Source organism: Prunus avium, chromosome 6, assembly GCF_965620075.1.
Source record: "Prunus avium chromosome 6, drPruAviu1.hap1.1, whole genome shotgun sequence".
NCBI classification, from domain to species: domain Eukaryota; kingdom Viridiplantae; phylum Streptophyta; class Magnoliopsida; order Rosales; family Rosaceae; genus Prunus; species Prunus avium.
This window is the reverse complement of record NC_142289.1, coordinates 4,515,259-4,539,136: the sequence shown is the minus strand read 5'-3', so window position 1 is coordinate 4,539,136 and position 23,878 is coordinate 4,515,259. Positions and strand designations below refer to the sequence as shown.

The 23,878-nt window shown below is 36.1% G+C and overlaps 1 protein-coding gene and 2 long non-coding RNA genes across 3 annotated transcripts; 1 reads left to right on the top strand and 2 right to left on the bottom strand.

Moving 5' to 3' along the window:
* Window positions 1-4: 4 nt before the first annotated feature.
* On the bottom strand, window positions 5-5,971 carry LOC110768382 (G-type lectin S-receptor-like serine/threonine-protein kinase At1g61500). Its single transcript, XM_088254113.1, has 5 exons — window positions 5,923-5,971; window positions 4,077-4,300; window positions 1,282-1,295; window positions 330-480; window positions 5-208 (listed from the first exon to the last, which is right to left on the bottom strand). Exons 1-5 carry the CDS (start codon window positions 5,954-5,956, stop codon window positions 5-7), a joined length of 627 nt encoding a protein of 208 aa, XP_088110239.1. The 5' UTR covers window positions 5,957-5,971.
* On the top strand, window positions 1,761-3,477 carry LOC148293512 (uncharacterized). The gene is made up of 2 exons (XR_015836440.1): window positions 1,761-2,097; window positions 3,295-3,477. It is a non-coding gene; the product is annotated as an uncharacterized LOC148293512 (long non-coding RNA).
* A 17,302-nt stretch (window positions 5,972-23,273) lies between the features above and the next one.
* LOC110768381 (uncharacterized) lies at window positions 23,274-23,878 on the bottom strand. Its single transcript, XR_002528451.2, has 2 exons — window positions 23,723-23,878; window positions 23,274-23,619 (listed from the first exon to the last, which is right to left on the bottom strand). It is a non-coding gene; the product is annotated as an uncharacterized LOC110768381 (long non-coding RNA).

The following is a 23,878-nucleotide window of genomic DNA, read 5'->3' as shown; positions in this document are numbered from 1 at the left end:
CACATCAATTTGCATCTAAACTGAGGCAAAAATCCAATATAATTGTATGCAATTCCATGTGCTTGCCAATCTGAAACTTGACCCATGCATATGCAATGCCTTTGGGTTTCAAAATTAGAAATCCATGAGATTCTGAAGGTGAATATGAATCTGCCAATACTTCATCAACCAACTCCGAACCCCTGCCTTCATTCCATGAGTGCCATGCCTGACAAAATTTCATGTATGTTGGCTAGAATTGTTAAACTCCGCTGCATTTAGCTTCATATAGGTTGCTTAAGCTGTATGAAAGATATGATTTTGCATTAAGATTTAGAGTGTGAGCTTACATAAGCTAGGAAGCCTATATGTTGGTCACTGCAATAGAAGCTGGTATTCTTTTTGCCACTAATAATCTCCAATTGCAAGACCCTGAAACTGTAGCCATTAGATTTTTTAGAAAACATCCCGCCCATGGCATACTCCGGAGACATATAGCCACTGCACAATCAATTGAGAACTGACGAAATTGCTTCTTTGTTTATAGTATTGAGAAAAATTATACCAGAACAGTTAAATCTAAATGCCATGCAATGCAACTAATTTTTAGTTAATTATGAACACAAACAGAAGGGAATTGGAGTCAGTTAAAATTGCCCGGTTGTAAATTGAAGTGCTGGTACACCTCGATTTACAAACATGTTAATCCCAATGTTCGAAAAATCACTATGCAGTAAAGGGGCGACAGGCAAGGGCCTAGCGCCTAGAGGAGTAATCGAGGCCTATGCAAGTGCCAATTCTTTTTTAAATAAATTATTTAGTATTATAAATTATAAATTATAAATTTATACCAAAATTATGAAATATAAAAGGATATATAAATTATATATTAAATAAATAGTATAAAAAAAATTTGATTTAAAATATTAAAATATTTATTTGTCATTTGTTACTTATTAGTGGTTACTTTAGTGATTTTATGATGCAAAATCCATTTAATGTTGTATTTTCTGAAGCCCAAGCTCTTCTTTCTCGCCCAGGCCCTTTTCTAAACCCTAAACATAACACGCAAACCTCTCTTCTTCTTCAATCTCATCGTCGTCTCTCTCTCTCGCCTCATAGCACCATCGTCATCTCGTCCCAGACCTTGGAGTTCCAAAATGGCCTTTTCTTTCTTCTAGGCGCCAGCGCCCGCCTAGCGCCCGCCTAGGCCATTTATTCAGATATGAGTGACAGCGTGTTCAATGATTTAACTTTTAAAGAAGATTTCCGAGAATTGGAAAAGAAAGAGATGGTGCTTACATTGTTCCTACAACCTTGTGAGTATTTGCTAGACTCTGCGTTCCTTAAACGATATGTGCCAATCCAAAATCTGAAAGTTTTCGTATTACTATTAACTGACAGTATTTCTTTTGTTTCTGGTCTTAAGAAAAGTGCCACCGAATTTATATCTTAATTAGGGGTGGGCATAAAAACCGATAAACCGAATGAACCGACCGAACCAAACCAAACCGAACCGAAAAATGAGGTTTTTTTGACCAAACTGAAAAAGTCAACACTAAACTTGACCCGAACCGAAGTCAACGGTTCGGCCTTCGGTTCAAAAAAATTTGGAACCGGAAAACCTGACCCGAACCGAGCATTAATCAATAATATATAAATATACCACGTGGCCTCTGTTTATTGGGTAAAAGAAGAGCTTTACCTTGAGGATGCTTGCACTAGATCACAACCACAACTAAACCTAGCTCCTTCACCTTTCTCTTTCATTTCACTCTCTCAAATTCAATCGCCGCCTCTCTCACCCTCTACCTCTATCGTCTCTCTCCCGACCTCACCCTCACCGTCATCGATCTCTCTCTCTCTCTCCTCTCATCTCCTGTCTCTTTCGACCTCATCCTCTCTCTCTCGACCTCATCCTATCTCATCTTCTGGTTTTTATTTTGTTCTTTTTGCAGGCAGAGAAGCTTAGTGGCAGTTGTTGGCGGCACTGGAGAAGGGAAGACATCGCTTGTATTAGCCATGCTTGGAGCGCTGCCTCCCAGAGCAGATTCTGGTGTTGTAATCAGGGGGACTGTTGCTTATGTTCCCCAAGTTTCATGGATTTTCAATGCTACTGTGAGTCGCAGCATCTCTTCTTTGAATGCCTACAATGTTCAATCTGTTATTTGTCTTTTTTTCTTCATTAGTTTTATGATTAAGTTCTTTCAAACGTTTTCAACTATTTCTGACAAATAAATATGAGTTGATATGGGTGAATAAAGCTGTATGGGTGTGTATTTCAACTTTCAAATAACCTATTTGATGGGTTTATGGGTTTTTGTTTATTTATTTAGTTTCCCTGCGTATATACACTTGTTATCAGTGTGTATTGGTTGATTATATTGGTTGCAAAGAGGGATCTTTGTGCATCTATCTTTAAGATACCTGGCTATCCTTGAAGCGCCCCTTGTTGCAGTTCATATTGTACTGCTGGGTTCCAGATTCTTTCTTTTTGGCCATGAATTTTTATGTTCAATTTTTGTAGGAAACATACAAATAATATCATTAAGAACAAGCCATGGAATGCTTTTTTAAATCTGCTGTTTTTTGTAGTGCATGCCCATCATATATTGATGGCACTGTAAGATTTTTAGCAATATAAAAATATATTTGAATATGTAAAATAAGAAGTGGTCTTGTACTTCAATTGGTTGATTTTACTTGGAGAGAGGTATTTGAATCTGTAGTTTTCAGGTATTTGATTTTACTTGGTTGATTTTGCTTCAAAATTTGACTGAAACCCGCGAAGCTTCAGGTATTTGAATATGTAGTTTTCTGGGTGATAGTAAATGAATGCATTACTACTAGAATGAAACATCAGAAATCCCCCATTTTCAAAGCTTTTCATCAGTTGATATAAGCCATAAGGCCACTCCTCATGACAACCTGGATCAATATAAAACATTTTCGTCCAAGACTTTTCTTCACCACAATCTTTCATTACCCACACATTCAGAGGATATATAAAAGCAACTTCACATACACACCTGTAATGTTCATTAATTAATTTACTCATTCTTTCATTTTGGATGAATCTAGTTTGCTTTGGAACAGAGCTTATAAGATGTTTTGAATGATAACTAATTGAGAAGTGTTTTTATCTGTGTATTTGAGTCGATTGAGGTGCTATAACTTGTTTTGATCAGTTTAAATGATTTCAGACAGAAACTGCAAACACTTTTTTTTTGGGTGAAATTAACTATCGAGTTGGAGTATGATTCTGGTTGTTTGGTGAGTGATTTTAAACTGATACAAGTGTATTTTTTTTTGCAGCTCCCTTAACTGATACAATCATACGAGTGAATCTGTTTGGTATTTAAAATTTAATTTGGTGTTTTACTTGTATTTTTTGTCATGGGTTGTAAAATATAATTTGGTACTTTACTTGTATTTTTTGTCATGGGATGTAAGAAACAACTAATTTGATAGTTGGGTGATGCTTGTGATTGTGATTTAGTTTAGAAACTAAAAAAAAACAGGTTATAATTTAGTTGAATTTACAGGATTTGGTTTAGGAAAAATGAAGTGGGCTTTAATGGATGGCCTGTTTGAAAAATTGGCATTGTGGAAAAAACTTGGGCTTTTGAATAAATAAGCCAATTAGGTTTTGGCAATTTGACCCAAAAAATAAAGATTTTGGCCCAAAAAAGTGATTTGGGCTTAAAAATAACTAGTAGTGGGCTAAAGCCCAAAACCGACCAAAAAGCCTGAACCAAACCGGAGCCTATCGGGTTGACCGGTTCGGCCCAATTTCGGCTTTCAATTTGGAGCCGATCCGACTCGAGAACCGATATCTTACTCGGTTCGGCCCACGGGTCACTCAAAATTCAACCCGACCCGAACCGTGCCCAGGCCTAATCTTAATGACATGCAACTAATATTTCAGTTAAGATTGCAGGGTTCCAAATAAAATGAATGGTACAACTAGATTTCCTACATGTTATCTCTGATTCTCTGCTGCTTCCATATAAATTCACTAATATATTGATATGAATGGCAATATGCTGAACATTGATATTTAAGTTTTGATGTTCTTCCAAGAATAGGAAAAGGACCTTCTGAGTATTTGTTATATTCTGTGTCCCTTGAATGATACGCTCCAATCCAAAATCTGAAATTTTTGGGTTCATTTGCTCATCCAAGAGAATATTACTGACCTTCAAATCTCTATGTGTTACTTTCAAATAAGAATAATGGTGGAGATAAAGAAGCCCTCTAGCAATACCCTGAATAATATTGAAGCGTCTGCCCCAATCAAGCTCAGGTCTCCGCGCTGGATCTTTTAAATGCAAACATTCGAAATATAATTAACCAATAGTTTCATTCATATATCCTATCCTATGCATTGAACAATGAAACTGTCACTAGATTTTTACGTTTAAATTTCTACAGAAAATACTGACGCATTTGTATGAACAATAGTGAAACAAGGGTGTAATCAGATTCAAAATTGATTTCAGGTCTAGTTCAACATTGTCTCTTCTACTTTATAAAGAACTTGTTAATGTATGAATTTTGATTAATTCTTTTGGCTTCCCTTGACAATTTTGTAATAGGTCTTTTATATGTATTTATCAAGCTCAAGGATAGATTAAGATTAGCATCTCTAAGTGTTCTTAAATCTCATCTATCCTATGGAGGTTCAAGCAATTTAACAAAGGAAAATCATGCATTGCATATCATGCATTAAAACTGTTTTCATAACAGATGACTAGTCATATTTGCTCAGTGCGATTTCCAGCTGGTTAACCATCTGTTTTGTCCTATTCTATTTTCTCTCTCAGCTGCCATGTGTCAGTCTGACCTAAGGGATTCTTTTGTCTGTAAAAGCAAGAAAATCCCTCATTTGGAAGCCGCCTCTTTTGTGTGGAAGTTTTGGAAAGATTGGCTTGCCATCTTTCTCTTCTTCTTCCTCAAGAGTAAACCATATATTTCATCTATGAGTTTTTCTAATTGATTTCTTTTTGAAAAACTGCTTTTGAAATATGAATCTGCATCTAGCTATTTAAATCATTCTCTCATATAGATCTAGATCGGATTCATGACTAATTTCTTCAAGAGTATGGTTTCTTGAAGAAATTGGTCTTTCTCCCTTGAATCCAAAGTTTGGCTTCGTTCTAAGTTGGAGCTTGCAAGCTAGTGCCATGGGATGATCGAGCTGGAGAAGGAGCTGCCATTGCCATGATGAACTGAGCTTTGAGCTTTGCTAAGTTGGAGAAGAAGATTGCACAAAGGAGGTATAGCTCATTTTCCTAAATAGATCTAGGTTTTGCTTGAGCTTGCTTGTATTCCTTTGTAAGAATCTTTTTCTACTTAGTGGATTGCCTAGTTGGTTGATGACTTCCAGTTTTTCCCAATGGTGGGTTTCTAGGTAAACAAAATCTGTTTTGCATATCTGTAATTTTTCTGGGTTTCTGTTCTTGGTGGTTGACTAGTCATCTATATCTGCTGTTTGCTGTTTACTTGATAATGATGACTTCACACACTTTCACCATAGTTGTTGCTAGCACAGGGGATGCCTAGATTGATGGGTCCTTCTGAGTGCCTAGGTTGTCACTAGTAATCTTCTAGGGCTGCAGGTACTTTGTGGCATGCTCTGTGTGTTCTCTTGATTGTTGAGTTGTTGTGTCTTGTTTGTTTAGTTAAATTTACCCCTCGTCACCTAAGTATCAATTTCAGAACTGAAATGTACTCATGTAGTATACAATTCAATTTACAGTTATGAGCATTAAATCTGCAGGATGTCTTGCTTGACTGTTTGTGTTGCAAATAAATCAATGATTCTTTGTATCAATCGAAAATAATTTTGATTCTTTGTTCCCGAACATTTAGTTCATGTGAATTCATTTGTGGCTTTAAGTTAGTAGGCAAATTACAAAGATAAAGTCCAGTGAAACTAACCAAATAGAAGAGTGTCCAAGCTTCTGTTTGGCATGAACTCATAAATCAGTATCTTCTCGTCTTCTTTGACACGGCAGCCCATGATCCTAGCAAGATTTTTATGTTGGAGCTTGGAGATTAACAATGCCTCATTTTTGAAATCTTCTATGCCTTGCCCTGAGCTACTAGATAGTCCTTTAACTGCTATTTCCTTCCCTTCTCTAGGGTACCTACAAATTAATCACTTCATTCATGTCCTTATCTGTTATTGTAGCTGTGTGATACTATATTTTCCTTTAGAAAGAGAAAAACAAATAAACAATCACCTTGTAAACTGGACCAAATCCTCCTTCCCCGAGTTTGTTTGTGATGTTTATATTGTTCATTGCGATCAATATGCTATCAAAATTATAGATGAATAGCTCCGATGGATCTTGGTTTATGATATATTCTTGAAGAGTGTCTCTTGAATTCTCCGTAGTATCAATACTCAGCATTCGCCATATACCCGAAATTTTGTGTATTGAATACTCAGCATTGCTCATATATCAGGTGATTTTTGGTTTGCCATAAAAAAGGTTAAAAGAGAACAATTTACAATGAGAATACCCCAGTTTCCTAACTTTACCCGCCCCTGCAATCTCATCGTTGTCCTTAAGGGTTAGAATTTGGAAATCGATCAGATATTCAAGTTAGGGTAAAACTATTATATGTATTCTCTTTCTTGTAGAGGCAAATATACAGGATAACATTGGGGGGCTAACAAAAGGTAAGTAAAATCTAATTACACTTAAATATATAAAAAAGTAACAAATCTCTTAATCATCACATGCCAACACCCCTCCTCAAATTGGTGTGTAAATATCTCCAATGCCCAACGTGACAAGTGAGTTGTAAAACACCCTACACTGCTTTATTTAGAATATCTACCAGTTGTAAGGGCTTTGTAACTCAAGTTGTCAAGAGTATTTACCCCTGCATCCATGGTCCTAAGTTCGATTGCCAACTCTCCTCATATCGTTTGTAATATATATTACTAGTTTGATCTTCTTTTGAAACGACGACTAGTTGATCTAAAAAACATGAAGACAATTATGAGGCAACTATAAAAAACGAGTTGAATGAAAGCGATAAACTTTCACTTTTACCATTCCCTTCACGTTTAGATACTTTTCTCCTAGGTCAATTAATCAAGGATCTTGTTGAGGGGATATTAGGGTTTATATACCTTAGGTTCTTCCCTACGCAATTACCAATTCATTGACTGGTTATGTATACAGTCAGATGTACTTTATGGTTTTTTTTAATGAAATAAAAAAATTATATGTTTTATGATATAGATTATATTTTTATTTGAGGAGGAATATGAATCATATTATAAATGGTGTGGTTTGAAATTTTCTCCAATTCTCCATATTGCCTCAACATGTTGTTCTATTAATACTTTAAACCTAAACACAAACTGAAATTTATACAATCTCCTGGCCTATTCCTTATGCTAGACTCATTGTGACAAATATTTCTTTGAAATTTTTTATTTTAAAAAAAATGTGAACAGTTGGAACTCTAAAAAAGTTATCATGCACTCATACTTCGGAGACATCCCGCCTAAGGCTCAAGCCCAGCTTGTCCATTGATATCGAGCTCAACCTGACCACCTGGACCCAAGCTCAGCTCGTCATTTGTACTTTAGCCCAGCTCGACCAAGAAGTATTTTACCTCACAAATAGAAATCCACCAAGTCCCCAGACGAGAGTTTTGTGTGGGGAGTTGCATCTTTTGGACAACTCCTTTTTGGGACCTTGGTTCCCTTTATCCCCACTTACGTTTTGTGAATTTGGTATGCCAGCTGTATGCCAAAACTTGTATATGTTGCTTGTGTTTGTTATACCAAATACCAATTGGATCATGTCTGTGAAAAAAATGGGCACATCAATGTGCACCTAAGCTGAGGCAAAAATCCAATATAATTGTATATAATTCCATGTGCTTGAAACTTGACCCATGCATATGCAATGCCATTGGGTTTCAAAATAGAAATTCATGAGATTCTGAAGGTGAATATGAATCTGCCAATACTTCATCAACCAACTCCAAAACCCTGCCTTCATTCCATGAGTGTCATGCCTGACAAAATTTCATGTATGTTGGCTAGAATTGTTAAACTCTGTTGCATTTAGCTTCATATAGGTTGCTTAAGCTGTATGAAAGATATGATTTTGCATTAAGATTTAGAGTGTGAGCTTACATAAGCTAGGAAGCCTATATGCTGGTCACTGCAATAGAAGCTGGTATTCTTTTTGCCACTAATAATCTCCAATTGCAAAACCCCAAAGTTATAGCCATTAGATTTTTCAGAAAACGTCCCACCTATGGCATACTACGAAGACATATAGCCACTGCACAATCAATTGAGAACTGACGAAATTGCTTCTTTGTTTATAGTCTTGAGAAAAATTATACCAGAAAAGTTAAATCTAAATGTCATGCAATGCAACTAATTTTTAGTTAATTATGAACACAAACAGAAGAGAATTGGAGTCAGTTAAAGTCGCAGGGTTGTAAATTGAAGTGCTGGTACGCCTCGATTTACCAACATGTTAATCCCAATGTTCGAAAAATCACTATTCAGTAAAGGGGCGGCAGGCAAGGGCCTAGCGCTTAGAGGAGTAATCGGGGCCTATGCGAGTGCCTATGCTTTTTTTAATAAATTATTTAGTATTATAAATTATAAATTTCTACCAAAATCATGAAAAATAAAAGGATATATAAATTATATATTAAACAAATAGTATAATATTTTTTTGATTTAAAATATTAAAATATTTATTTGTTATTTGTTACTTATTAGCAGTTACTTTAGTGATTTCATAATGCAAATCCATTTAATGTTGTATTTTCTGAAGCCCAGGCCCTTCTCTCTCGCCCAGCCCTTTTCTATACCCTAAACATAACACACAACCTCTCTTCTTCTTCAACCTCATCGTCGTCTCTCTCTCTCGCCTCATAGCACCATCGTCATCTCGTCCCAGACCTTGGAGTTCCAAAATAGCCTTTTCTTTCTTCTAGGCGCCAGCACCCGCCTAGACCGCCTAGCGCCCGCCTAGGCCATTTATTCATATATGAGTGACAGTGTGTTCACGGATTTCACTTTTAAAGAAGATTTCCGAGAATTGGGAAAGAAAGAGATGATGCTTACATTGTTCCTACAACCTTGTGAGTATTTGCTAGACTCTGCGTGCCTTAAACGATATGTGCCAATCCAAAATTTGAAAGTTTTGGGTTCATATGTTCTCATCCAAGAGAATGTTACTGACCTTCAAATCTCTATGTATTACCTTCAAACAGGAATCATGGTGGAGATAAAGAAGCCCTCTAGCAACACCCTGAATAATCTTGAAGAGTCGACCCCAATCAAGCACTGCTCCTCCTGGCATTGGAATTTGGAATTCAAAATATAACAGTAATGTCATTAATACATCCCTAGGTAACAAAGAGCAGTTGGTAACATTTAGAGATAGTTGCTACCGCTTATACCAACATAGGCTTAATTATTTGAATCTGTCAAGTGATATGAGTACATATGCTATGACTATTAGAAGTATATTACAATTTCTACAGAATATACAATCCCAAAAATCTTATTAGATATTCTTCTGAGTTCTGGCTGGTACAGCAACAAAAGCTTTAATGAAAGGCATATAAACATGGAAGAAAGAGACAATGAAGAAGAAGGTAAGATTTTCACACAACTATCCGGATCTCCTGCGCTATCAATGAGCAGGGTCTGTTACCAACGTACTAACAAGGAATTTGAGGTTTCACATGACTTTCGGGAAGCAGAAAAGCAATTAGAATTGGAGTCCAAACGTGGCGGTGAGTGTATATATAGACCAAGTTTAGAGATTATGAACTAAAAGAAAACTCTAAAGGGCACATCTCCTTTGTTGCAGATGGTTTCATTGCAAGATGAGCAGGTCAGTTCCAAGTTCTTGGTTATCTGCAATTTTGAAGTTGTTTCAGATTCTGTCTTATTGAATTTGTGAACAACTCTGTTAAGGTACCTATATCACACAACCTTTACTGGAAGGAGTTATCGATGCTTGTGTATGTCTCGGTGGCTTTTCTTATTGTTCACATTTTTTAGGTAGGTTATTTTACAATGTAGTTCTGTATAACTAAACAAGCTTTTCAAAAAGATAAGAAATAGTATAGCCGCCCGGCTATACTCTTTTTTAAATTTTTTTAAAAAAAGAAATAGTATAGCCGTTCGGCGATACTGGGGTTTTCTTTTTCTTTTTTTAAAATAGTATAGCCGACTCGGTTTTTTGAAAAAAAAAAAATTCAAGAAATATTATAGCCTCCGTTTTTTTTTTAAGGAATAGTATAGCCGCGCGGCTAGACGTGTTTTTTAATTTTATTTAAAAGAAATAGTTTAGCTGCGCAGCTATGCGCGGTTTTTTTTTTTTATATACAATAAATAGTATAGCTGATCGGCTATACTCCGTTTTTTATTTTTTTTTATTTTAATGAAATGGTATAGCAGCGCGGCTATACTTGGTTTTTTTTTTTAAATTTCAAAGAAATAGTATAGCCGGCTGCTATACTCGGTTTTTAAATTTTATTTAAAAGAAATAGTATAGCCGATCGGCTGTACACAGTTTTTCTAATATTTTTTTATATAAAGAAATAGTATAGCCGCGAGATTAAACCAAAAATCCAATCGCAATCAATCACTAACCTGAGAAGAATATTTCACGATCTTCCCTCTCTTGGCAAATTCCAAAACAACTCCATGAAATTAGCGTTAATTAATCATGATAGCGACGGGTCTGTATACCGTTGGCAAGGACAATGTCTCTATAAAAGAAGACATTTTCTAATTACCAAAAAAAAAAAAAAGATAGTAGAATGAAATTCTATCTGGTCTTAATATAGAAATGAGACAAAAGGCTAAGGCAGATTACCTTTAAAAAACAATGAAATTGATCAGTCAAAAAGGACAAGTATCCTTGGACACACCAAATGCAATTCAATTTGTGCTCTCTGTGTGCAGAATGTTGCTTAAACACACAGAAAAGCAATGTGGGAAAATGAGAAAATGAAGCTCACTTTTATAATATGCATTCCCAACAGCACTTCCTTCCTCCCAATTTAAGTTTTCTTCTGCAACAAATAAACGATGAAATTGCAAGATCATATCAGAATATGTGGCCACTCAGTTGTATATTGTATCAAACTATAAGTTCTAGCTAGACAAAGATATCAATTCAAATGTCAGCCTTAGTGGCAACTGGGAAAATCTCAGTTGTACGTACGAAACAACATGTGCTTGGAGCAATGTTTTCAAAGGCGAGGTGTAGAGGCAATGTGTTTTTAGTCGCGCTTTGCGAGACTTAAGCCTTGAAACATTGAGGCGTAAGTCTTTAAAATATTAATTTATTTTAATAACAAAAATTTATAAATAATACATTACAACTAAATTGTAGTACTAATTCGTATTGAACCATAATAATCTACAAATTATAAGTACTAATTCTTATTTAAGCATAATAATTAATCCCCAAACATAATATTAGGGTTATAGTATATATAGGTCCATGTTAAAATATTTATAATTTTTTTTTTTTTAAAAAAAAAGGTAAGCACAGCATTGGGGGAGTCAAACACAAAATAAACATTTAAAAAATAAACAAAAAAGGAATGTTAAAAGTTAAAACGTCCGTTTAACTTAAAACCAATGTTCAAAGAAACCAAAACCTCAAAACGACGTTGTTTTGAAGAAAACCTATTAAAAAAAAATTCACGCAACTTCATCTCATCTCTCATCTCTCCGCCTCCATCACCTCCCATCTCTCTCTACCTCCATCCTCTCTCATCTTTCTCTACCTCCATCCTCTCTTCTTGTGCACCCTTGAAATAAGGTGAGACCAGCAGCAGCTACAAATAAAAGAAGAAAAATTCAACGATACCTCTGACGAGTAGAGAAGAAGCCGTCGCCGCGACTGGTTGGGTCGAGAAGAGTAGAGAAGCAGCCACCCGACCCGCCCAGGCCGCCTAGGCGGGCACCCAAGCGCCGCCTAACTCCCTGGCGCCTACCCCTAACGTTTAGGGTGAACTCTCGGCGGTGTTCTCCCGCCTAGCGCCTAGGACCGCCTAGGAGCCGCCTAGGCGGCCGCCTAGCGCCTAGCCACCGCCTAGGTCTATTTTTCAGAGTTTCTTCTTCTTCTTTTTTTGTGTTGCGTGGTGAAGAGATAAGAAAACATGTAAAAAGGGCATGAAAGATTAAGAAAAATTAATAAAATAATACTCAACAATCATTTGATATTAATTTGTCCTTACCAGCCCTTACATGTCATATGAATCATCGGATTTTTGACTGGCATGGCCTAATGCACGGAAGCACTTGTGATAATAAGAGTAGAACGGAATTGTTTCTGTTCTTAATATGGAGGAGACATAAAGCCAAGGCAGAACCAAGCTGGTGGGTGTTGAGTTTTCTGCATATTTTTAACATAAAGCCAACTCACACAATTGCAAGAGTAACAACACCCTATGTATGAGCCCTAATCATACCAAGAGTGTGTTATATTTAATCTAGAAAGAATGGCTTCAAAGGAAAAACACATCAGTTGGCCAGACTTACAGTAAAAGGGGAGTGAAGTGAAGACAAGTGAAAGAGAATGGGGCATCAAGCTAACAACACCCTTCATGACATGGAGTGTCTCATCTCGCATTGCATGAGAGAAAAAATTATAGACAGAGACAGAGCACATAGATGCAATGCAGCCACACCATGCATCTAGTGGTCCAGCTTCATTGCCAGATGAGCAGGTAAGTTCCAAGAATATCAGAACATTCAAAGCCTTTATTCTTTTGCAACTTCTTTGTTATCTGCAATTTTTAAGTGGTTTCAGTTTTTGTTTTATTGATATATAAATGATGAACAACTCTATCTTGGTGCCTATATCACACAACTTTTACTGGAAGGAGTTATTGATGCTTGTGTATGTCTGGGTGGCTTTTCTTATTGTTCAGATTGTTAAGGTAAGTTATTTTTCTCTGTAGTTCTGTACAACTAAAGAAGCTTTTCTAGGAACTCATCTATTCGCATACCAGACCTTAAAATGCTCTCCAAAAGATATGATCATCACTAGCAATGCAATCAAGTTCCATCTTTCTAATACCTCTGTATTTGCTTCCAAAGCACCATGATTTCAACTTTTGTTACTGAATTATTGGGTCCTGAACTCCTTGCAGGTAAGGTTAACAACCAGAGTAGTAAGATTTCTTTCACGGACACTATAGAAACACTTAACTATATACACTCAAGCATACATAAAAAGAATGATGTCCAGTTGAACATAAATATTATCATTTCGTAGGTACCAATTGCGGTCTGCATTACGCTCTTTGAAGCCAACAATTCTTATGCAAAGGCACCAGGGTGATTGCATCCAAAGGAAAGGAAATCACAAGCTGGAAGTTGCATCAGATTTTTCCTTACTGCAGCTGTGGGATGGTAGCTGGTATGGTGGGTAGCCAACTTGGGCTGGGAGGCGGTTTCATCTTGGGACCCCTTTTTCTTGAATTGGGAATTCCTCCTTAGGTGTGGTTCAACGCAAGACAAAATTCACTCTATTCTTTTTGTCAATCAGAAAATCTTGTCGGGGAAAAATCACCGAAGAGGTTTGGATTCAAAATTCCATGATCATTGGTTTTGATCCCAAGTCTTCCACAGCCATTTCCAAGTGTTAGTTCTTTCTTATTATTCTTTTCTTTTATATGTATTCAGTTTAGACAGAATTAAAGAACTACATGCCCTCCTATTGGTGATCGTGCAGGTAAGATAATGGGTGCTTCAGTTTCAACTGTATACTTCAATTTGAGACTTAGGCACCCAACACTGGACATGCCCCTTATAGATTATGATCTGACATTTCTCTTTCAGCCAATGCTCATGCTGGGCATCAGCATAGGAGTTTCCTTCAACCTCATGTTCGCTGACTGGATGGTCACAGTTCTACTTATTATTCTCTTCTTAGGTAATAACATTTTGACCACAATTTCCTCACTAGTTTTTTACTTTGAGAACTGAACTGATAAAATGGAATATGAACACAACTAAAAGAAAAGCACATCAAATCTTCATATATATTGCGCTTAATCGTTCTCTAGAAACTTCAAAACTTGGCATAAAAATGCTTTCAATACCAAACATTTGAATTATTTTGTTATAATTTCAAAGCTTCTACTGGATTGTTTATTAACTCTCTTTGTTCCTTCTGAAAGTCACTATTTCTTGAGTTATTTGGAAAAATGTAGGAAAATTTTATAGAATAACCAACCATTATCCAACTAAAAAAAATTTAGATATTTATAAAAATACCCAATCCTAGACATGTATTTATAAAAATACCCAAGCACTATTTAAACATAGAAACATACCCAAAATGGGTTTTGGGTATGTGTGTAATGATGGGTTTTGGGTATGTGTGTAATGATGGGTTTTGGGTATGTTTATAAATGGGTTTTGAGTGTGTGTAATGATGAGTTTTGGGTATGTTTATAAAGTGTTTTGGGTGTTGAGTATTTTTATAATTTCAGCCCCCATTTTGGGTATTTTAGTGAAACTCTGTAGTGTCTACAGAATATACACTCCCAATAATCTTATTAGATATTATTTAAAAGAAATAGTATAGCCGCGCGGCTATACGAGGTTTTTCTAATTGTTTTTAAAAAATAAATAGTATAGCCACGAGACTAAACCAAAAAAACCAATCGCAATCAATCACTAACCTGAGAAGAAGATTTCATGATCTTCCCTCTCTTGGAAAATTCCAAAACAACTCCATGAAATTAGCGTTAATTAATCATGATAGCGACGGGTCTGTATACCATTGGCAAGGACAATGTCTCTATAAAAGAAGACATTTTCTGATTACCAAAAAAGAGAAGACAGTAGAATGAAATTCTATCTGGTCTTAATATGGAAATGAGACAAAAGGCTATGGCAGATTACCTTTAAAAAAGAATGAAATTGATCAGTCAAACAGGACAAGTATCCTTGGACACACCAAATGCAATTCAATTTGTGCTCTCGGTGTGCAAAATGTTGCTTAAACGCACAAAAAGGCAATGTGGGAAAAGGAGAAAATGAAGCTCACTTTTATAATATGCATTCCCAACAGCACATCCTTCCTCCCAATTTAAGTTTTGAATTTGAAGAAATAGTATAGCCGTTCGGCCATACTTGGTTTTTAAATTTTATTTAAAAAGAAATCGTATAGCCGACCGGCTATACTCGGTTTTTCTAAAAGACACATAAGATATTTGATTATAATTGATCAATTTACAAAGCACTTTACACATGATTTATGTTTTTGCAAGATCATCAACAATTCTCCTTATCTCCTTCATTCTAAAAAACAGGAAGACAATTATGAGGCAACTGTAAACAACGAGTTGAATGATAGCGATAAACTTTCACCAATTATGAGTTGGGCGCTTTAATCATTCAGCCATGGCACCAATTATGAGTTGGGCGCTTTAATCATTCAGCCATGGATGCTTAGCGGGGATCCTTGTACATGGTGAATAACCAAATTCCAATTGAAATGAAATCTTTAGGATAAATCAATACAATTTAGGAGGACTCAATGAAAGGACATCAATTCAAATCCTAGATTTTCGAATTGAGAGAGATCAAGAATTCCCTTCACGTTTAGGATACTTTTCTCTTAGGTCAGTTAATCGAGGATCTTGTTGAGGGGATATTAGGGTTTATATACCTTAGGTTCTTGCCTAAGCAATTACCAATTCATTGACTGGCTATATATGCAGTCAGATGTAGTTTATGTTTTTTTTTTTAAAGAAAAAATTATATGTTTTATGATATAGATTATATTTTTATTTTGAGGAGGAATATGAATCATATTATAAGTGGTGTAGTTTGAAATTTTCTCCAATTCTCCATATTGCCTCAACATGTTGTTCTATTAATACTTTAAACCTAAATACAAACTGAAATTTATACAATATCCTGGTGTTCGGTTCATTTTTAAACATGATTTTTCATGTTATTCACCCACTATTTTGAGTTAGTTCTTGACATTTTATAGCTTTTTACTTCCTTTTTGTGTTTTCTTAGATTTTACCTTGGTTGGAATGAAAATGAGCTAAAAGTGCATTATTGGTTATAAACTTTGTTTTTGTTCATTTTCGTAGGTCAACTTCTTGGCCTGAGATCAGCATGCTCTGGTGCTCGGATGAGGTCATGATCTTCATGAGACTTGTTCCAATGGATGTTAACTACAACATATCCAAATTTGAGCTCCATTGGACAAGTATTTCCTATCCAACCAATCCAGCATGTCACCACAGCTCTGGAAATCCGATTTTGGCCAGCTTTCACCTCCTTTGTGTCATCTTAATTTCTTGTTACCATAACTCTTGGTAACAAGGAATTACCTTTGTAAAAGAGATATATTCTGAAGCATTTGGCATCTTTGTGAAGTCAAGGCTTCATCATGACAAAGGAGACAAAGGATGATGGGTGAAGATTTTGGAAATATAATACTAAAAGCAAAGCTGGAAAGGAGGAGAGAGGGAGGCAAAAGGGAAGTGCAATCTGATATTGGAGAGGTTTTTCAACGGGGGTATGGGATTCATTACATCATTCCACAATTGAGGAGCAGATTGGGGAGCTAAAAGCTAAGGAAGGAGAAGGAGGTGCAGCCGCAGGAAGAAGGGGGAAGACTTCCACCATTGAAGACTTCAAGCTTTCATCATTTCCAAATCTGTAAACTCTTTCTAGTTATATTTCGAATTTGTGTTTGAAATGATTATGAGGAACTAAACTCCATAGCTAGGGCTTAGGTTGAAGCCCTAAACATGATTACCTTATTGTTTTGATGCTTGAGTGTATGAATTTCTAGATATTGTTGATGAATTCCAATTCACCAAATTAATCTATCCTTGATGTATGTTCTTCTTTGATTGATCACCTTTGAAAGCATGCTTCTTGAGATTGTTGGGATTATGTGTATCTTCATGTTATCCTAAGCAATAAATGGATGAAGTAAGAATCATCCATGTGAATTGGTTTCTTGAATACCTAATGTAAACACCATGCTATTAGGGTTCTTGTGATGTTCATATTCTCTTTGAACTTAATGGGTTTTTCTTGTAATTGAATCAAAGTACTAAGCACACCTAGATTCGATTATAAGGAAGGCACAAGTATTGTAGCACTCGTACTGCACTTTACGTACATTAGAGAGAATCAATGCGTCTTGAGCCACTCGTACTGGCCTTGATTGCGAACATCTTCAACAACACGTTTAGAGTTCATCACTTGAGTATCCATGAACATTGGTAGAATTGTTTAGGGTGGATTCCGAAACCCTAGTGTTTGTTACATCTTGATTCCACTCTTTGATAATTCATCTCTGCCTTTCTTATTCAATTTTAAAGTCCATTTACTTTCATGCAATAGAAATAGGTCACTTCAAACAAATCAAACCCCCCCCCCCTCCAAATGTGTGTGTGAGTTGCGTGTTTGACACGTTACGTGTCTTTGTTACTGAATTTTATTTCTTTCTGTAATTGTTTTGGACTTTTGGTCTGCGCTGTGTTCTTGCATTTTCTGTGCTGAATCCAACCGTATAAAGAACGTGAAATTTGGATAAACGGTTGGAAAGTTATAGGCAAAACACTGGACAGAGGTCGAAACTGAAAAACAGAGAAAACGAATCTGCCCAAAAAAGACCGGTTGCTTTTACCTGACGACCGGTCGCTTTTCACGTCAAAATTTGAGTTTCGACTCTGCCCAAAAACGATCGGTCTCTTTTGCCGGTCGACCGGTCGCTTTAGCACTGTTCATAGGTGATAAAAGGGTGATAAAAAGTGATGTTTGTGTTTTTCTTTAGTTTTCTTGTGTTGTTTCATTTCTTTTACACTTCTTTACTCATTTCTAGTTTCCCTCTTTCATTTGTGCTTTTGTGGTGTGTTAATTAAGTGTTCTCTTTGTACTCGAATTAGAACTTATAGGAAACCGACAAGTTCTTCGTGGGATCGACCCCGTACTTACATAATCTATACTTCGATAGATTCGTGCACTTGCGGGTATTTTTAATTGGTTGTTTGCACATTAATTTGTGTCCTTTTAGGAATGCAACACCTGGCCGAGCTAGAGTCATTGTGACGAATATTTCTTTAAAAAAAATTATTTTTTTTTTAAAAAAGTGAACAGTTGGAACTCTAGAAAAGTTATCATGCACTCATACTCCAGGGACATCCCGCCAAAGGGCTCAAGCCCAGCTTGTCCATTGATATCGAGCTCAACCCGACCACCTGAACCCGAGCTCAACTTAGTCATTTGTACTTTAGCCCAGCTCGACCTAAGAGGTATTTTACCTCACAAATAGAAATCCCCCAAGTCCCCAGACGAGAGTTTTGTGTGGGAAGTTGCATCTTTTGGACAACTCCTTTTTGGGACCTTGGTTCCCTTTATCCCCACTTACGTTTTGTGAATTTGGTATGCCAGCTGCATGCCAAAACTTGTATATGTTGCTTGTGTTTGTTATACCAAATACCAATTGGATCATGTCTGTGAAAAAATGGGCACATCAATGTGCACCTAAACTGAGGCAAAAATCCAATATAATTCTATGCAATTCCATGTGCTTGCCAATTTGAAACTTGACCCATGCATATGCAATGCCTTTGGGTTTCAAAAATAGAAATCCATGAGATTCTGAAGGTGAATATGAATCTGCCAATACTTCATTAACCAACTCCAAACCCCTGCCTTCATTCCATGAGTGCCATGCCTGACAAATTTCATGTATGTTGGCCAGAAATGTTAAACTCTGCTGCATTTAGCTTCATATAGGTTGCTTAAGCTGTATGAAAGATACGATTTTGCTTTAAGCTATAGAGTGTGAGCTTACATAAGCTAGGAAGCCTATATGTTGGTCACTGCAATAGAAGCTGGTATTCTTTTTGCCACTAATAATCTCCAATTGCAAGACCCCGAAGCTGTAGCCATTAGATTTTTCAGAAAACATCCCGCCCATGACTTACTCCGGAGACATACAGCCACTGCACAATCAATTGAGAACTGACAAAATTGCTTCTTTGTTTATAGTCTTGAGAAAAATTATACCAGAAAAGTTAAATCTAAACGCCATGCAATGCAACTAATTTTTAGTTAATTATGAACACAAACAAAAGGGAATTGGAGTCAGTTAAAATTGCAGGGGTTGTAAATTGAAGTGTTGGTACACCTCAATTTACCAACATGTTAATCCCAATGTTCAAAAAATCACTATGCAGTAAGGGGGCGGCAGGCAAGGGCCTAGCGCTTAGTGGTGTAATCGGGGCCTATGCGAGTGCCTATGCTTTTTTAAATAAATTATTTAGTATTGTAAATTATAAATTTATACCAAAATCATGAAAAATAAAAGGATATATAAATTATATATTAAACATATAGTATAAAAAAATTTTGATTTAAGATATTGAAATATTTATTTGTTATTTGTTACTTATTAGTGGTTACTGTGATTTCATAATGCAAAATCCATTTAATGTTGTATTTTCTGAAGCCCAAGCTCTTCTTTCTCGCCCAGGCCCTTTTCTAAACCCTAAACATAACACGCAACCTTTCTTCTTCTTCAATCTCATCGTCGTTTCTCTCTCTCGCCTCATAGCACCATTGTCATCTCGTCCTAGACCTTGGAGTTCCAAAATGGCCTTTTCTTTCTTCTAGGCGCCAGCGCCCGCCTAGCCCGCCTAGCCCCCGCCTAGCGCCTGCCTAGGCCATTTATTCAGATATGAGTGACAATGTGTTCAAGGATTTAACATTTCGAGAAGATTTCCGAGAATTGGAAAAGAAAGAGATGATGCTTACATTGTTCCTACAACCTTGTGAGTATTTGCTAGACTCTGCGTGCCTTAAGCGATATGTGCCAATCCAAAATCTGAAAATTTTGGGTTCATGTTCTCATCCAAGAGAATGTTACTGACCTTCAAATCTCTATGTATTACCTTCAAACAGGAATCATGGTGGAGATAAAGAAGCCCTCTAGCAACACCCTGAATAATCTTGAAGCGTCGACCCCAATCAAGCACTGCTCGTCCTGGCATTGGAATTTGGAATTCAAAATATAACAGTAATGTCATTAATACATCCCAATCTTCACAATGAAAAAATTGACCATCACTAGGTAACAAAGAGCAGTTGGTAACATTTAGAGATAGTTGCTACCGCTTATACCAACATAGGCTTAATTGTTTGAATCTGTCAAATGATATGAGTACATATGCTATGACTATTAGAAGTATATTACATTTTCTACAGAATATACACTCCCAATAATCTTATTAGATATTCTTCTGAGTTCTGGCTAGTACAGCAACAAAGCTTTAATGAAAGGCATATAAACATGGAAGAAAGAGATAATGATGAAGAAGGTAAGATTTTCACACAACTATCCGGATCCCCTGGGCTCTCAATGAGTCTGTTACCAACGTACTAACATGGAATTTGAGGTTTCACATGACTTTCAGGAAGCAGAAAAGCAGTTGGAATTGGATTCCAAACCTGGCGGTGAGTGTATATATAGACCAAGTTTAGAGATTATGAACTAAAAGAAAACTCTAAAGGGCACATCTCCTTTGTTGCAGATGGTTTCATTGCAAAGATGAGCAGGTCAGTTCCAAGTTCTTGGTGATCTGCAATTTTGAAGCTGTTTCAGATTATGTCTTATTGAATTTGTGAACAACTCTGTCCAGGTACCTATATCACACAACATTTACTGGAAGGAGTTATCGATGCTTGTGTATGTCTCGGTGGCTTTTCTTATTTTTCACGTTGTTAAGGTAAGTTATTTTACTATGTAGTTCTGCATAACTAAATAAGCTTTTCAACAGATAAGATCATCACTAGAATGTAGTCAAGTTCGATCTTTCTAATTCCTTTGCATTTGCAGGGGATGCACTATTGCTTTGAATTTTGTTACTGATTGAATCTATCTGAATCTTTATGCAGACATCAATAGCAATGTAGTCAAGTTCGATCTGTTAGGTTTGCTATGGTCACACATCACAACAAAAGCATGATTACTCATATGAATGCCCTAAGAACCATGAAATGAAATTATAAAGCTGATTATGGGTGCACTTGGATTGAAATTAAGCTTTAGAATCGTTTTCCTAAGCTTTAGAATTGGTTTTTCTAATTTATTTCTAATAAAAAATAGTATCGCCGGGCGGCTATACTCGATTTTTCAAATTTATTTAAAATAAATTGTATAGCTGGGCGGATATACTCCGTTTTTCTATTGGTTTTTTAAATTTTAAAAAAAGAACGTGTCAAGACAATTCTACTTTTAAAAAAAAAATTAAAAACAGAGTATAGCCAGGCGGTGGTACTATGTTTTTTTTTTATTTAAAAAAAGGACCCTCCAGCGACTAGACGCCACGTGTGACTATACTATTTTTGAAAACAAAATCGTAGTATAGACGCACGACTACACTATTCTAAAAGGTCTATCTATACTATTTAATATATAAATTAAAAAAAGAAAAAAAGACCCTCCAAGTTTCATTAGTTTGTACTTTATATATATTAATTTGCTAGTTTCACACTCTCAACGACAGAATTTCGACTGACTTTCTCATTTAAACCCATAAACTCCCACGATCTTGTTGTCTGAAGTTCGAAGGTTCTGCTTGGAAAGACAGAGACTACTTCCTTCCTCTCTGCAATACACAGTTTATTATAAACATTATAAACTCTCAAACCAAACCATACTAATCCTTTTATTAATGGAATAAGAAAGTATCTCAGTGAGGTCACTTGCAAGTTTCTCTCTTTCCTGGACAGTGAGTTTGGCAGCAAATCCATTGAAACTCCTTTTGTAACTTCTTACCAATAAATTTTCAGGAGAACTGAGAGAGAGAGAGAGAGAGAGAGAGAGAGAGAGAGAGAGAGAGAGAGAGAGAGAGAGAGATTGTGACTAAAAGGCCCAAAATGTAAAATAAGCTTAAGGATCCAGATATGCTTACCTTCCCTGAACAACACTCTGTAGAATGTTAAGGTGGTGAGCCATAGGAGAGTACTCCCCATCAAGAAGAGACCCCAAGTGCACAATATGAACCTGCATTGTAATTAGTAATCATCAAGTAAAAAAGAAGACTTGTTTTGCTACACAAATGACTCTTACCTTTCTATCCTTATCAGTGGCCTTGCATAAAAAGCTCATGGTGAGTATGAAAATGGAGAAAGCATTATAAACCAGAAAAGCTCCATACTTAGCCATTGTTCAAATTGTTCAATGCTCAAAAACTTCATGGCTGAAGTGCACTTTATATACTGGGACTAATTTAATGCATCCAGATTTTCTCACTCCTAAAAGGCAGTTGCAATCAGATTGGGATTTGCATTAAATTCAGACACCAGATAATTTAAAGTTTGTTGCAAATGAAAGACATGCAGAGAGGGATTCAGTAGTGGCAATCAACCAGCAATTAATTATTATGTCAAAACCATTATCATGCAGAGGGTGCTCTAACAATACTTGGCTTTGCTTTGCAATTAGAAAGCATGGGAATTTCATGTATGGATATAGCAGGTCAAACCCAGCTATCACCAAAATGGTAATGTTCAAGTACACAGTCTTCTTTTAAAGTTGCTGCAAAATCCTGGATTTGGCTAATCTGGAATACAAGGGTCAACCATTATCATCTGCTCTAACACTTGCTTCTAACACTTGGCTTGGCTTTGCTACAAGATATTGACGTTTTTGGTAACAATTAACATCCTCATGACGAACTGCTAATTTAGAAAATTTTATTGTCAAAATATTTATTGAAATCGGATTATAAAATATGAGAAATATGAACATTAGTTTGATTTGGCATAGTGCTATCTCAATTACACAATAGAAACATATATTTGTGTGAAGTCATCTTGTAAAATAGTTATTGAAAATTGTATTAAAGAAAGAAAAAAAGAGCACACTTTTTATTAATGAAAAACTCACTTAATTGAGGTTATTAAATTGAAAGCTGAATTTATATATTAAAGAGAAACGCATGAATACATGTTAAAATATTTTCTTTTTTAGTACAAAAGATTAAGAGAGGGGTGAGCTCAATCAACTGAGCTATACCCCACTGACAAAATACTTCTTTTAAATCAAACGTATGGATAAATTATATTTCAACACCATGGCTATTGTAATCATTTGACATAAGAAAAAGACACTGATTTTTACAAATTATCATTACAACACACTGATTTTTCAAGGCATCACCAAAACACCAAATTCACTCTAAATAAAGTATATGTGGGATGTTATATCTCCAAGAATATCACTAACGAGAGGTCACTGTACTTATCCCCTTGCCTTGCCAACAAGCACAACTAACTTACATCAGCTCTGAGAATAGAGTACACATTGAAAACAACTTGTAAAAACTATTCTACTTATGGTGATGATTCTGAGACTAATCATTAATGTCTCGAAAGTAATCTTACAATATCTCATAAGTTATAACTGCATGAATTTGACTACAATAATCTTATATATATATTCTACATTGCAGTCTGGGAGAGAATTCCAGTGCTTGACACCAACGTAGATTTCCTATGCTTTTCACGCCCTCTCAGGTAACGATCACATCCCCGTACATCCTCCTGGGCAATCACTAGAGGTATCCAAATACAAGGACAGAAACTTGATTTAAACCAAGTTAAACTGAAAACTAATGCATGTGTATCTCAGGAAGTGATTCCAAAAAATTTTCTTACATGTTAAATAGGACTTGGTCACCCAAGAGAGATGGCATGCTCATGTATGGAGATAATTGGCTGCCATCATCAACTCCAGAACCAATTCAGGTTCAATATGAAACTCGGTCTGCTTCCCACTGTCAAAAGAGCAACATGACAAGTCAATAATAGGGA